General features: G+C 57.2%; 1 protein-coding gene across 2 annotated transcripts in view; it reads left to right on the top strand.

Moving 5' to 3' along the window:
- The first annotated feature begins 9,371 nt into the window (after positions 1-9,371).
- POU2F3 (POU class 2 homeobox 3) overlaps positions 9,372-11,708 on the top strand; it is an 81,681-nt gene continuing 79,344 nt past the window's right edge. The window contains exon 1 of one of the 2 annotated variants that reach the window (XM_027036742.2): positions 9,372-9,606. In XM_027036742.2, coding sequence (XP_026892543.1) covers positions 9,579-9,606 — 28 coding nt within the window. In that variant the 5' untranslated portion in view covers positions 9,372-9,578. The remainder of the gene's footprint in view (positions 9,607-11,708) is intronic. The other variant, XM_053203969.1, reaches the window with a different exon arrangement.

The raw sequence follows: 11,708 nt of genomic DNA, 5'->3' as shown, positions 1-11,708 counted from the left end.
GAAGAGACTGTAATAGGAAGTGCCGAGCCGGGTGTTGGAGAACTTTCGGGAAGGAGGGATGGCGCAGGTTGAATTTATCGAGGGAGGTCTCCTGGACCAGATGGGATACGGCTTGAAGCTGGAGGATGGTAGGCATTTGGCAAGGTGGGGGAGACTGAGCACAGGGCAGAGACAGGAGTGCTCCAGGGGTCCCACAGGGGACCCGAATCCTTAGGAAGGAGGAGACGGGAGAGTCAAGTCCTTCCTTGTCCACCTTGGAAAGGGAAACAGGCTTTCAGGATGTCCCCGTCCCCTTGAAGCCTCCCCAGAACAGGCTGCTGCCGCCCCTTGAAGCTGTATAGACCAGAGGGTTGTGGTGGGAGCCAGGCTTGCTCAGCCAGGGTCAAGTCAGAGATAGGTGGTGAGACCTCCTTTTGAGGTAGGCATGCCTCTTTCTGAACCTGTTTTCGAGGACCAGCCTTAGCTGTCCTTTGGGGGGGGGGGTGGCGGTTAGGGAGGGAGGTGTTCCTCCCCAGGCCCCTTCCTCCTTCCCCTGCTGCCCAATCCCAGCCCTCAGTCCTGAGCCCCAATCCCAGCTCTGGGTGGGGGAGGGGATTACTTGGAGAAGGCACCTCCCACTTCCCCACCCTGTCTGTGTGCCTTTTTTTACTGGAGGTGGGGTCCCAGGTCATATATGCCTTTTCACTCCCAAGTGGCCAAAAGAATGCTGTTTTTTTTAAAGAGTGCTTTTTTTTAAATGTAAGTTTGTTTTTAATGTTTATTTTTTCTGAGAGACAGAGCGAGAGCGAGCAGTGTAGGGGCAGAGGGAGGGAAACACAGAAGAGCAAGCAGGGGAGGGGCAGAGGGAGGGAGACACAGAATCCGAAGCAGGCTCCAGGCTCTGAACTGTCAGCACAGAGCCCGACGCGGGGCTCGAACTCACGAACCACGAGATCATGACCTGAGCCCAAGTCGGGCGCTTAACTGACTGAGCCACCCAGGCGCCCGTAAAGGGTGCTTTTCTGATCTTCCTTGGGAGTGACTCACACCTCCAAGCCTGCCTGTCCCAAGCAATGAAGGGGCATCTGCACACTCATTACACTGCATTCTGCCTGGGGCCCCTTCTTTGGTCTTGGGGCATGGGGATGAAAATTAAGATTCCCTGAGACTTTGGACTGACCCCACACTCAGGCCAAGTCCATGCTACCCCTCATTCCAAACGATCCTCCCAGCCTCCCAGCCCAGCTCTGTCAGGTGCATCCACTGCCTGCCACCTGTGTGGCATCAGAATCCCTTGGGAGCTCAGCCCATTACCAGGGTCAGCTATTTGAGAAACACGCAGATCAGGCCTTATTTTCCTCAGGAGGCCTTTGTGCACGTGTAAAAACGTAACACACCTACAACGAGCGCTCCTTTCTCTGGGCCGTTAGAGTTTACAAAGTGACTTCATATAAATGAGCTCACTGGCTCCTTGTAGCAGTTCTGTGACACTTTGTGGACGCGGCTCACCAATACAATTATGTGACTTGACCAGGTCAGACAGCCAGTTGGGCCTCCTTGCCCCTCAGCCTCCTTGCCCCAGGCATACCTACTAACCTAAATGGGTTACCAGATTGGCCAGCTGGAACCTCGGGGCAGCGGGGAGGGGAGAGGCACGAGGTACTCAGCACCCACTGGGGCCAGTCCTGCAACAGCAATCACCGAATACATGGGGCGGGGGGGGGGGGGGGGGAGAGGGGGCGGTGCCCACAGGTCCCCTACAACTAGAGCTGGCGGGAACAGGCCTCCTGATGGGTCCCTTTTGTCAAGGTAAGCAAGGCCCTGGGTGGGAGGCCAGGAGCCTAGGCCTTGGTGGAGCCTCTTCAAGCCAGAGAAGATGAACACTGTGTCAGGTTCCCCCTGGCAGGGTGACCCCAGCCTGGACTGGGTCTTGCTGGGTTTTCTGTGGGTTTACTTCGGGTTCCTCTCCCTGCAGTCTTAGTCAAGGGAAGTCTTGTCTTCGCCGAACCTTAGATGTGGTGGGTGGAGCCACGGAGAAGTCTGGCAAAAAGCGGGGGCCAGGACCGCTCCCGAGAAGCAAAGGTTGAGGGTGACCACGCCTACCTGGGAGGAAGGTGGGTACCGGCCTAGTCCCAGCTCTGTGCATTCTGGGGTGGGTCACCCCCATTGCAAGCCCCCAGCTCCTCATCTGCTAGGAGGTGGCCCTCTCTAAGGGCTTCCTGACCCGGCAATCAGTGGGTAACTGCTGGCTGGCGTTCTACCTCGGATCGTTAGGTGTTGGGCGACTGGTGGACAATTGAATTGTCCACGACTTGCTCTTACAAGCCATGCTGTAGAGAAATGGTAAAAATGGAGCACCACAAAGCCCAGTGTTTGGTCGAGGCTGCCAGATGGCCCTCCAGATGCAGTTGTCCAAATTTGCACCCTCACCAGCAGGTGTATGAAAGGCCCTTTTCCCCACATTCCTGCTGCATCGGGCGGGGTTCTTCAGAGAAAGAGAGCCAATGGGATACAGAGAGAGAGAGAGAGAGCAATTTCTAGTAAGGAATGAGCTCATGTGATTGTGGGGTCTGGCAAAATCCAAAATGCTGGCGGCAGGCAGCTTAGGCAAAAGATGATGTTGCAGTCTCGAGTCTGAAATCTGTACGGCGAGTCACCTGTCCGGAAATTCAGACGGGATTTCTGTTACAGTCTTGAAGCAGAATTGCTTCTTCTGGAAACCTCACTGTTTGCTCTTAAGACCTTCACCTGATTGGATGACGCCCACCCACATTATCAAGGGTAATCTCTAAAGCCAGTTGATTGTAGAGGTTAATCACATCTACAATAATACCATCACAGCAGCATCTGGCCTAGTGTTAGACCAGGCACCGTAACACCTAGCCGACCTGACACATAAAATTAACCATCGCACCTGCTGTCGCTGGATATCGTGATATGGTGTTTGCCATTTTGACCTTGAGAAACAGTAAAGCATTCTAGGGATTACTCTCAGACATCAACTGTTGACTGTAGCCAGGTAACGGCTGGTTGTTCCTGTTTCCCTCCCCTGCCCCCACCCCATTTCCTCTCTACCCTCCTCTGCCCTGCTCTGTGCCCCAGGATACCAACCTGTGGATCGGCCTCGCCTGGGTTCCTTCACCTCTGGCTCGGCCAGTGAGGAGCACCAGAGATCAGAGGGCAGGATGAGAGAGAATTCCAGGCATCTATCCCCACCCCTTGCTGCTTCCAGACCACACCTCTGCATTGGCTTCCTTTCTCCAAGCACCAGACCTCCTCGGGCCCCTAGACCACTATTTCCTCTTCCTGCCACTTCCGCCCTAGCCTCTCGGTGTCACCGGCCCTCTGGTTCCCTTAATCCCGCTCCCACCTCTGTAAATAAGCCATACTTTCATTAAAGGCACTCCGTGTTGAGTCGATTCTGTTTTCCTGCCCCTGCTGGGGCCCCAGAGGAATGGAGAGTGGGAAGGAAGAAGGCAAAAGTGGGCTGGAAAACACAGGCTCGCACGACAGGGACTCCGTGCGCACCTTCTCCTTGGAGAAGATCCCGACCTCACAAGGGGGCTTCAAGTCCAGCGAGGGAAAGAAGGCGGGTCACAAGCTACCTCGGTGTGGTATCCACATCCCCTGTGGTGGCCATCTCACCGCCTGGGCCCGGGTTCCGGCTGTGTGTCCTGCTGAGGCAGTGTCCTGACTCTTCAGCAGTGACAGGCAGGATGAAGTGACAGTACGCTCATGGCACCCCCCTCCCCTACACCAGGGGAAGCAGCAACAGATGCCACGTGTCTACCCGGCCCACACGCCCACATGCCTCTCCGGATCCCCTCCTGCCTTGATGGTGGGGGAGGTGCCCCCGCCCGACCAACCCCAGGGCTCTGAATCCCAGCCCTTCCCCCTTCTCTTAGGAGACACTATCCCCTCGCTCTCTTCAGCTTCTCTCTCCTGCCTTCTTCCCATCAGCCCTGAGAGTATTTTTTTTTTAATTTTTTTAATGTTTATTTTTGAGAGTGAGCAAGCATGAGCAGGAGAGGGACGGGGGTCGAGGGGGGGGGGTGCGGGGGGGACAGAGGATCCAAAGTGGGCTCTGTGCTGACAGCAGTGAACCCGATGTGGGACTCAAACCCATGACCTGCAAGATCATGACCGGAGCAGATGTCCAACGGTCAACCAACTGAGCCACCCAGGTGCCCCCCTCACTTGTGTTTCTCTACCTCTTATGCTCTGTGATCTGGCCAGCCTGTTCTGCTTGAGGGACTCCAATGTCCCATGCACCCTCCTGGGGAATGCTACTGTTTCCTCTCCGTGTACTGCTTCCTCCTGTTCCCACTTCCTTCCTCTGTGCTGGAGGTCCCAGCTCCGATCTCTGTTCCTCCAAGAAGCTTTTCCTGGTGCCCAGCCCCCAGAGTCCGGTAGGTCGTGCCCCGCAGCAGACCCCCGTCGCACCCTCCATTTTTCTGTGAGAGCATGTGCCCCGGTAGGAGGGACTTGCCTGTTCCCTGCTCCACACGCATCACCAGGCTGAGCTTCCTGAGGACGGGGACAGTGTCTGGTCTCCATTACATTTCCAGCTCCTTGCTTAACCCACAGCTCCAGTGTGTACTCAATACGTACTCTGAACGGATGAATGGGCGAATGGCCACTGACCTTCTATGCGTCGGCGCGTAGGATTACACATAGCTCAGCAGCTCCAGAGGGCAGTATGGGAGGTAGGACATTTTAGCCAGCAGAGCTGCCCAGAAACAGGACAGCCACCGGACAAGACCAGGGACTCCCGTCACTACAACTGATTGGGCTAAGGCCAGCTGACTCCAACTGGGGTTCCACGGGAAAGTCCGGCCTTTGGTGGGGAGCACGGACCAAAGCCCCAACATCACACTGAAACCAAATTCAGTATCTCCACCTTGTCTGGAATGGGGGCAATTCACCTGAAATTGCCCCAGCCACGGATGGGCACTCTCCTCGGGACCGCGGGGAAATCTCTCCAGTCTTGGTGGTAGCAGGGCTCAGGTTAAAGTCACACGCACCCCCCCCCATCACCACAAGAGGGCGCGCTGGCCTTAGACTTGCCCTGAGCGCGCAGGTGGACCCGGAGGCTTACCTGCTCTGGGTCAGGAAAGGACTGAGGCAGGAAAGGACTGAGGCAGGGTTCTTTTGAAGGTGTGATCAGAGTGGCCAGACCCAGGCCCAGTGTGGTCCCCAAGATCGAAAAGAAGGCCGAGTTTTGTTTTCAAATCAAATCCATATTATAATTGTCTGTTTTTTGGAACCTTCAAGTGCAACGTGGGCCCTGAGCTTGTGTGTGCTCCCCCTAGAGGTGAGCCAAGGCTGGGTACAGGGTGAAGCGGGTGTCCAGGGCTGGCGAATCTGCATTAGGAATATCAGAGGCAGGGAATAGCTGGGTGTCCTGACTCCCGTGTCCTCTCTGGCCTACTCTGCTTTATCCCGGTTCCCAGAGCACCTCTCTCACTCTGTCACCTTACCCCCTTCACCCCCATTCTTGGCAATGGTGCCATCAGGTTGCCTCGGAGGTGTGATTTTAAGAGGCCTGCAAGTTCTTCCTGGCCTCTACGCTCCTTCCATCTGCTCTTTGGGGAAGCCTGAACTTGGATCCATTCCCTGTGGTTGCCCCAAGGCAGGGAGCTGACCCCCACCCTGCACCCCCACGCTCTGGGCCCTACAGCCCATCTGGCAGACAGAAGGAGCTAGAAGGGACTTGTTGTTTGGTGGCCTTCCAGGACGCCTCGCTCTCCACCCTTCTCCCAGCCCTGACAACTCAATCCAGCTGACATGACAGGAAATGAGAGGGAGCAACAGGGCCCACAGCCAAAAAAGGCCACTTCTCTTGGCTGAGGTGGAGAACAGGGGTGGGGGGCCCACCTCCCTCCCCCAGGCACCTTCTCTACACGGGTGTCTGAAAGGGGAGGCTGGACTCCCCTTTCTGTCCTTGAAGCACAAGAAGCTGAGGGCATGCTCCAGTAGAAATGGGGCCTAGGGAGCTGGTGTGACTTCCCAGAGGTGCAGCCGAGGGGATCAGATGTCACCTCAGGAAGACCAGGAGGATCTGGGGTGGGGTCAGAGTTGATCAGAGTTTGGGAACTACAGTATGCTGGACTCGGGTTTTGGCCTGTCGCTGAAAAAGCCCTCTAGCTATTGAGAAAGAGGGGGGAGGTAAGGGAAGCCGGGAGTGCTCATTTGTATTTAATTTGCATCTCGTTTGCATACGACTCTTTTGATGTCCAAAGGCAATGAAATTTCCTGCCCTTGCTTCTTTTTGCCTTTCTTTCCTCTGTTCCTTTCTAACCTCCAGGCAACCTCCAATCCCTCTTCCCTTCCCCGCAGCTTTTCCTCTCCCAGGCCAAACAGAGCCGTGGAGTATCAGGCCCAGGCGGTTGGCACCTTCCCCATCATCTCCCATCTGCCCAGAACCCAAAAAGTTGGTTTCGTGGAGGAGATTCTGAGTTCCGGGAAAAGAGGGAGGGACACGGTTTTTTGTTTGTTTGTTTGTTTGTTTGTTTCGTTTTGTTTTCTTTCTGCATTCCCATTCAGCTCATCTAATTGAAACGATCATCAAGCAAGTCAGAGAGGGAAGGAATAGAGATTGTCCAACTCTGGCCTTTGCCCCCTCCTCTCATGCCCCAAACCCACCCAACCTTCTAAGACCCAGGAAGACCACATGAAGGAGGAACAGGGAGAATGGAAGGGTCTCTGCTGTGCTGACTTGCCCACTTGCTGTGTGACCTTGAGCAAGTCCTTCCCCCGGTGGACCTGGCTTCCTCATATGCATGAGAATCGAGACTCCTCCCACCTCAAGTGACAGGATCTAAGAGGAGGGGAGACCTGCGCAGACATTGGAGGGTAGGACTAAAAGCGCCAGCACTGCAGTCGGGCAGATCCGTTCTAAATCCTAACTCTGCCACCTACTAGCTGCATTAGCCTCCCTGAACCTCATCTATAAAAGGAGCCTAAAAATCGTATCTTCCTTCTGAAGCTGTACTTGGTAAATAAGAAAGGACATGCCTAGCATGTCACACCTTTCCTGGCAGATAGGAAGCACTCGGTCAATATTTATTGAATGAATGAAGGTGAGGTAATGTCTGCCACCCTCTCCCCAGGTCTCCTCCTCCCTTCCTCCCACTCCAGGTCTGCAATCCCAAGCTGTGCTTCCAACTGCGAACCTCCAAGGTCCCGCCACTGCCCCAGTGGGCCGCGTCCCCAAGAGCTCCACCCCCATCTCAACCCCAGGGCCCCAGAATCCTGGCCTGCTGGAGCTAGAAGGCCCTCAGCAATCATCAGACACATGCCCCCTCTGGCTTCTGGAACACCAAAGCCCAGAAAAGGTAACTGCACAGGAGAAGAGAAACAGGTCCCAGACGCGGTGGCCAGAGAATCAGACCCGCCGTTCGCCCAGCCACACAAATGCTATGCAAACTGACAAATGGAAATCTCAGGCACACGGGGTGGGGGTGGGGGGGATATAAACCATGCGCAGGCATTTTTCTAGCATGATGGCAGGTGAAAAACTGTTGTAGATAAGAAGTGGCCATCAGGTGAAGGAGCCACACCTGAGGTGGAGGGGGGACGGGAAAGGAGGGAGAAGGGAAGGAAGGGACAGGTCAGAGGTGTCCTAAGGGGGCGGTCCTGGGCTCAGGAGGCCTCCAAGAAGCCTGTACCGATCTCTTACCCCAGCCAGAGGAAACAGGAAGACGGTCCTCTTCCCTCTTACCAAGGGTGGGAAGAAGAGAAGACGATGTGACTGGGGGAGGGTGGTTTGTGTGAACCTCAACAGGCACTAATTGGGACTTCCTGTTTCTCCGGGGCCACTGTGGCAGCCACTGGGCTCTCCCCGAAGCCCGTGTGTAACGGGCGCTGTGCTCAGTGCCGTGGGGGCAGCCGGTCAGTTAACAACCGGGAGGTAGAATAGGAAAAGCCCCCCAGAACCCGCCGCAAGGGCTATGAAGAACATTGAAGCGTTATGCTAATTTAGTAAAAGATCAGATCACTTCCACCATCAGAAAAAGGAGGCGGCATTTGAACTGTGCAGAGGGAGTAGCATACAGTGCTCAGAACAGGAGCCCTGCTACTTACTGGCTGTGCAACGCTGGGCAGGTTCTACTCTCTCAGCCTCACTTTACCCACCTGCTAAATGGAAATAATAACAGCCCCATTTATGAGCTGTTATGAGGACGAGACAAGATTGGAGGCCTTTAAAGTGTTGGTTAGCTCAGGGCCTGGCACCTAGTCAAAGCTCAATAAATGCTGGATATTGTAATAGGGATCATTGGGGTTGGTGGTGGGTAACATACCATCTGGAAAGAACACCTTAAACAAGGCAGAGAGGCAGAAAAGCTCTGGACGTGTTCTGCGAGCAGGAAATAGTCCTTGAGACTAGGGTCAAGGTAGGTTGGTAGGGACACCAGTCTGGAAAGGAAGGCAAGGTCCTGTGCTCGTGGCTTTCTAGGTTTATAGGCACATGGTTCCTTGGCCTTGGTGCCACCTCCTGGGGCCTAAAGAACGGAGGATAAATATGGGGGGACCTCAGATGGTAAGTCCATGATGGGTGCTTACAAAGAGCATTGGAATGGGAGTCCAGAGACCTGACTGAGCCAGGCTCCATCACTAGGGATGTGTATGCCTTTGACAAGTCACTTCCCAGCTCTGTAGATGAGGCAGGTGGCTGTCCCCATACCCCTGACGCTGGTAAATAATTTTCTCATCATCTTCTTCGAGAACCTCACGACCACCGCGGGCCTGGAGGGCAAGGCAAGGGGCGGTGTCTGCGCCGGAAAACGGGCTAAGAAGCTGGGCCCCATCTAGCTCCCAGGATGTTGTGAGGATGTACTGGGGGGCTAGGTGCGCTCGGCCACCTGTGCAACTCCAACTAGATAGCTGCGAGCTCTGATAGGCACCCGCCGGGGGTTTACAGATGAGTGAAACGAGTGCAGGAAGGGAAAGAGCCCGGTCTCTTGTCACACAGCTGGTGAGCGCTTGAGAGGAGTCCAAAGCCAGCTTCTTTCCAGAACGTCCCCCACGGTTTTTCTAAAGGCTCTCGACTCCTTGCAGCGCTTACCCTTGGGGAGTGCGTCCAGACGGAAGCTCCAGCTCCGGCCCTGGCCGGACAATCCCTCAGGGGTTCCTAAAAAGGGCCAGCGGGACCAGGAGTCTGGGTCTCTGCGGGCGCGGTAGGGAGAGGCTGCCAGGCCGGGTTAGGGCAGACAGGTGTTCCGCAGGGTCGGGACCCGCCCCGCCAGCAGCCCCCGGCCGCCTCCCCCGGGCCCCCCGGCTCCTCGGATGCAAATCACCGGTTTGCATGGGCCCGGGGCCAGGCGCGGGGGCCCTGCCAGGGGGGGCGTGGCCGGCGGCCCCCGCCCCGCGCCGCGCCGCGTGCTCACCTGGGGCGTGTGGCGATCCCGGCCGTGTCGAGCGCTGCCCGGGCGGGAGCAGCGGAGCGCGCGACAGCGGCGGCGACGGCCCCGGCAGCGGCTTCCACCGCGGCGGCGGCCGGGGGCGGGAGGAAGGAGACCCTGGCTTCCCAGTGGGCCCGGCCGGGGCAGACGCGAGGGGCCTGGGGGGGCGCTGGCTTTGGCCCCGCCTGGGGCAGGATGGTGAATCTGGAACCCATGCACCCAGGTGAGGGGCGGAGGGAGTGAGCGCTGACAGGTGTCCGCGAAGGGCAGCGGGGGCGAAGGAGAGGGGCACCGTTCTCGGGGGTCTTACTCCCCAGCGACCGGGAGAGGGCAGTGTGGATAGCGGGTCAGCCAGGGGCCCGTGCGGGTATTTGGATGGGGTGGGGAGGTGGGGTGGGGTGGGGGAGCCCCTGGAAAAGTAGAGAGGTGGGGAATGGGCGGCGTGGGGGGGGGGGCGTTGGTAAGGGCCGGGAGGGCTTCTGAGGCCTCCAGTCTGGAGAGTGGCAGATGTGCGGGACTTGTGTGTGCTGAGCTGTTACAGTCTGGCTGAAGTTGCCCTGCTCACTGATTGCAGAAGGATGGCTCACTCAGTCAGCCAGGGGTGTGGGCCTGGGAGTGCGTAAGTGAGGAAAGTACTTGTATCCACACGTTATGTGTTTTGTGTCTCGGGCGTTTATGGGAAGTGGAGGCAAAGTGGGCATTTGGAAGGTCTGGCGGGGGGAGGGGGGTCGCTAGGAGAGGTGAGGGGGGCCTGGCACTTACAGAGGCACACCTGGGGCGGGTGCCATGCCACACATGTATCGATTAGGGCTTGTGGAAGCCTGTGTCCCTGTGCATCAGAGGTGAGTCTGCTGTCCTCAGGGGTGTGGGGGCAGGAGGTGGAGCAGACCCCACGTGTGAAGGCGTGCCCACCCACTGGCTCTGTGGCTCTTGGCAGTACTATAGGCCCAGTGCATGGTGGTGCTGGGGAATCTGGGTGCAGGGGCTGGTTAGGAGCTCTGCGGCACCCCGGAGGAAGAGCAGCCAGCCACGCGGACCTGTTGGATGGGTGCTTCCAAGCCCCGCTTTGCTCCGGGCAGGGAACCTAGGAGGTGCAGGTGCTTCTCCGGGAGTCAGTTTCCCCTACGTGTATGGCATGGGGGCATGGCGTGAGGCAGGGCCCCTCCGTTCACTCTGCTGCTCCTTCCTTCCACAGACAGGCTAGGGCAGGAGCTGCTTCATCCTGAGCCGCTGGGCTTGGCGCTGGGGTGGGCTCTCTGGAGGTCGGAGGGTTTGAGTGGAAGACCAGACTCAGGGTGAAGAAGGCCAAACCTGATTTGGTCATTTCAAGTCGCCGATTTGCCTCTCAGAGAGGGCAGCACCACGTGACCTTGACTTAGGCTTTCCGGCCTGCTGATGGGAATTTTGTACCGCTCCTCCTTTCTGGAGGAGTAGAGAGGAAGAGTGAGGACAGGTACATTTCCTGACCTACCCCAAGGAGCAGAGCAGTTGGGAGGCTTTGGCCCTTCCTGGGGCCTACCAGTCCTAAAAACAGGCAGCAGCAGGTACATGAGGAGACCCAGGGTCCGCAGTTCCCCAGACTTGGTCTTGGCGGGGCTGAATGAAAAAGGTAGGCTGCCGGAGAGATGTGACTCCGAGTGGATCCCCAGGTGCTAGGACATGTCAGGAAGGGCCAGGTGAGGCCAAAGGAAGCATCCAACTGGGTGTCATCCAATATCTGGAGGAAGTCAGTTTCCAGACCCCGTGGCACGGAACGTGGAGCGGGGGACCCCTGGGGGGCAGATCCTCTGTCCTCCCCGCTTTACTTCCTACCAAGAAGCCTCAGGCTGGAATGGGAGCAGGACCTCAGAAAGGTGGGCCCTCAGCCGGAAGTTCTGTAGGGCCAAGATCAGAGACTTCCTAGGGGTTTTCCACCTCATTGTCTCCCGGAGGTTCCTGCTCTGGGGGAAGGGTGAGGAAGTGGGACAGCTAGGACCCAGCAGGGATCTGGCAGAGAGAGGAGAGCTGTGGGGCTGACCGGGAGAGGGCCAAGCCCCCCCACACCTTGGCCTTGGAGGAAGCTCCAGGCTGACCCTTCCCTCACTCACCTCCTGGAGGCAGGGGTTCCAAACACAAAAGGGGAGATTGAGCTAAACCCAAGGTGGGGTCCCCATCTACCATGGGTGGGTTACCTGATTCACCTGTCCACACTTACCCCTCCCCAGCCCACTTCTTTAGTCTGTCTGCACTGCCCTGTGAGCTTTCTCAGTTTTGGCCACTCAGCGGTATCTGGTTCCCCTTTAGTGGCACCCCAAAGGGATCTCTCAGTTTGGGACTTCCTGTGGA

The sequence above is a fragment of the Acinonyx jubatus genome, chromosome D1 (assembly GCF_027475565.1).
Source record: "Acinonyx jubatus isolate Ajub_Pintada_27869175 chromosome D1, VMU_Ajub_asm_v1.0, whole genome shotgun sequence".
Classification (NCBI taxonomy): domain Eukaryota; kingdom Metazoa; phylum Chordata; class Mammalia; order Carnivora; family Felidae; genus Acinonyx; species Acinonyx jubatus.
This window is presented reverse-complemented; position numbering and strand designations above follow the sequence as displayed.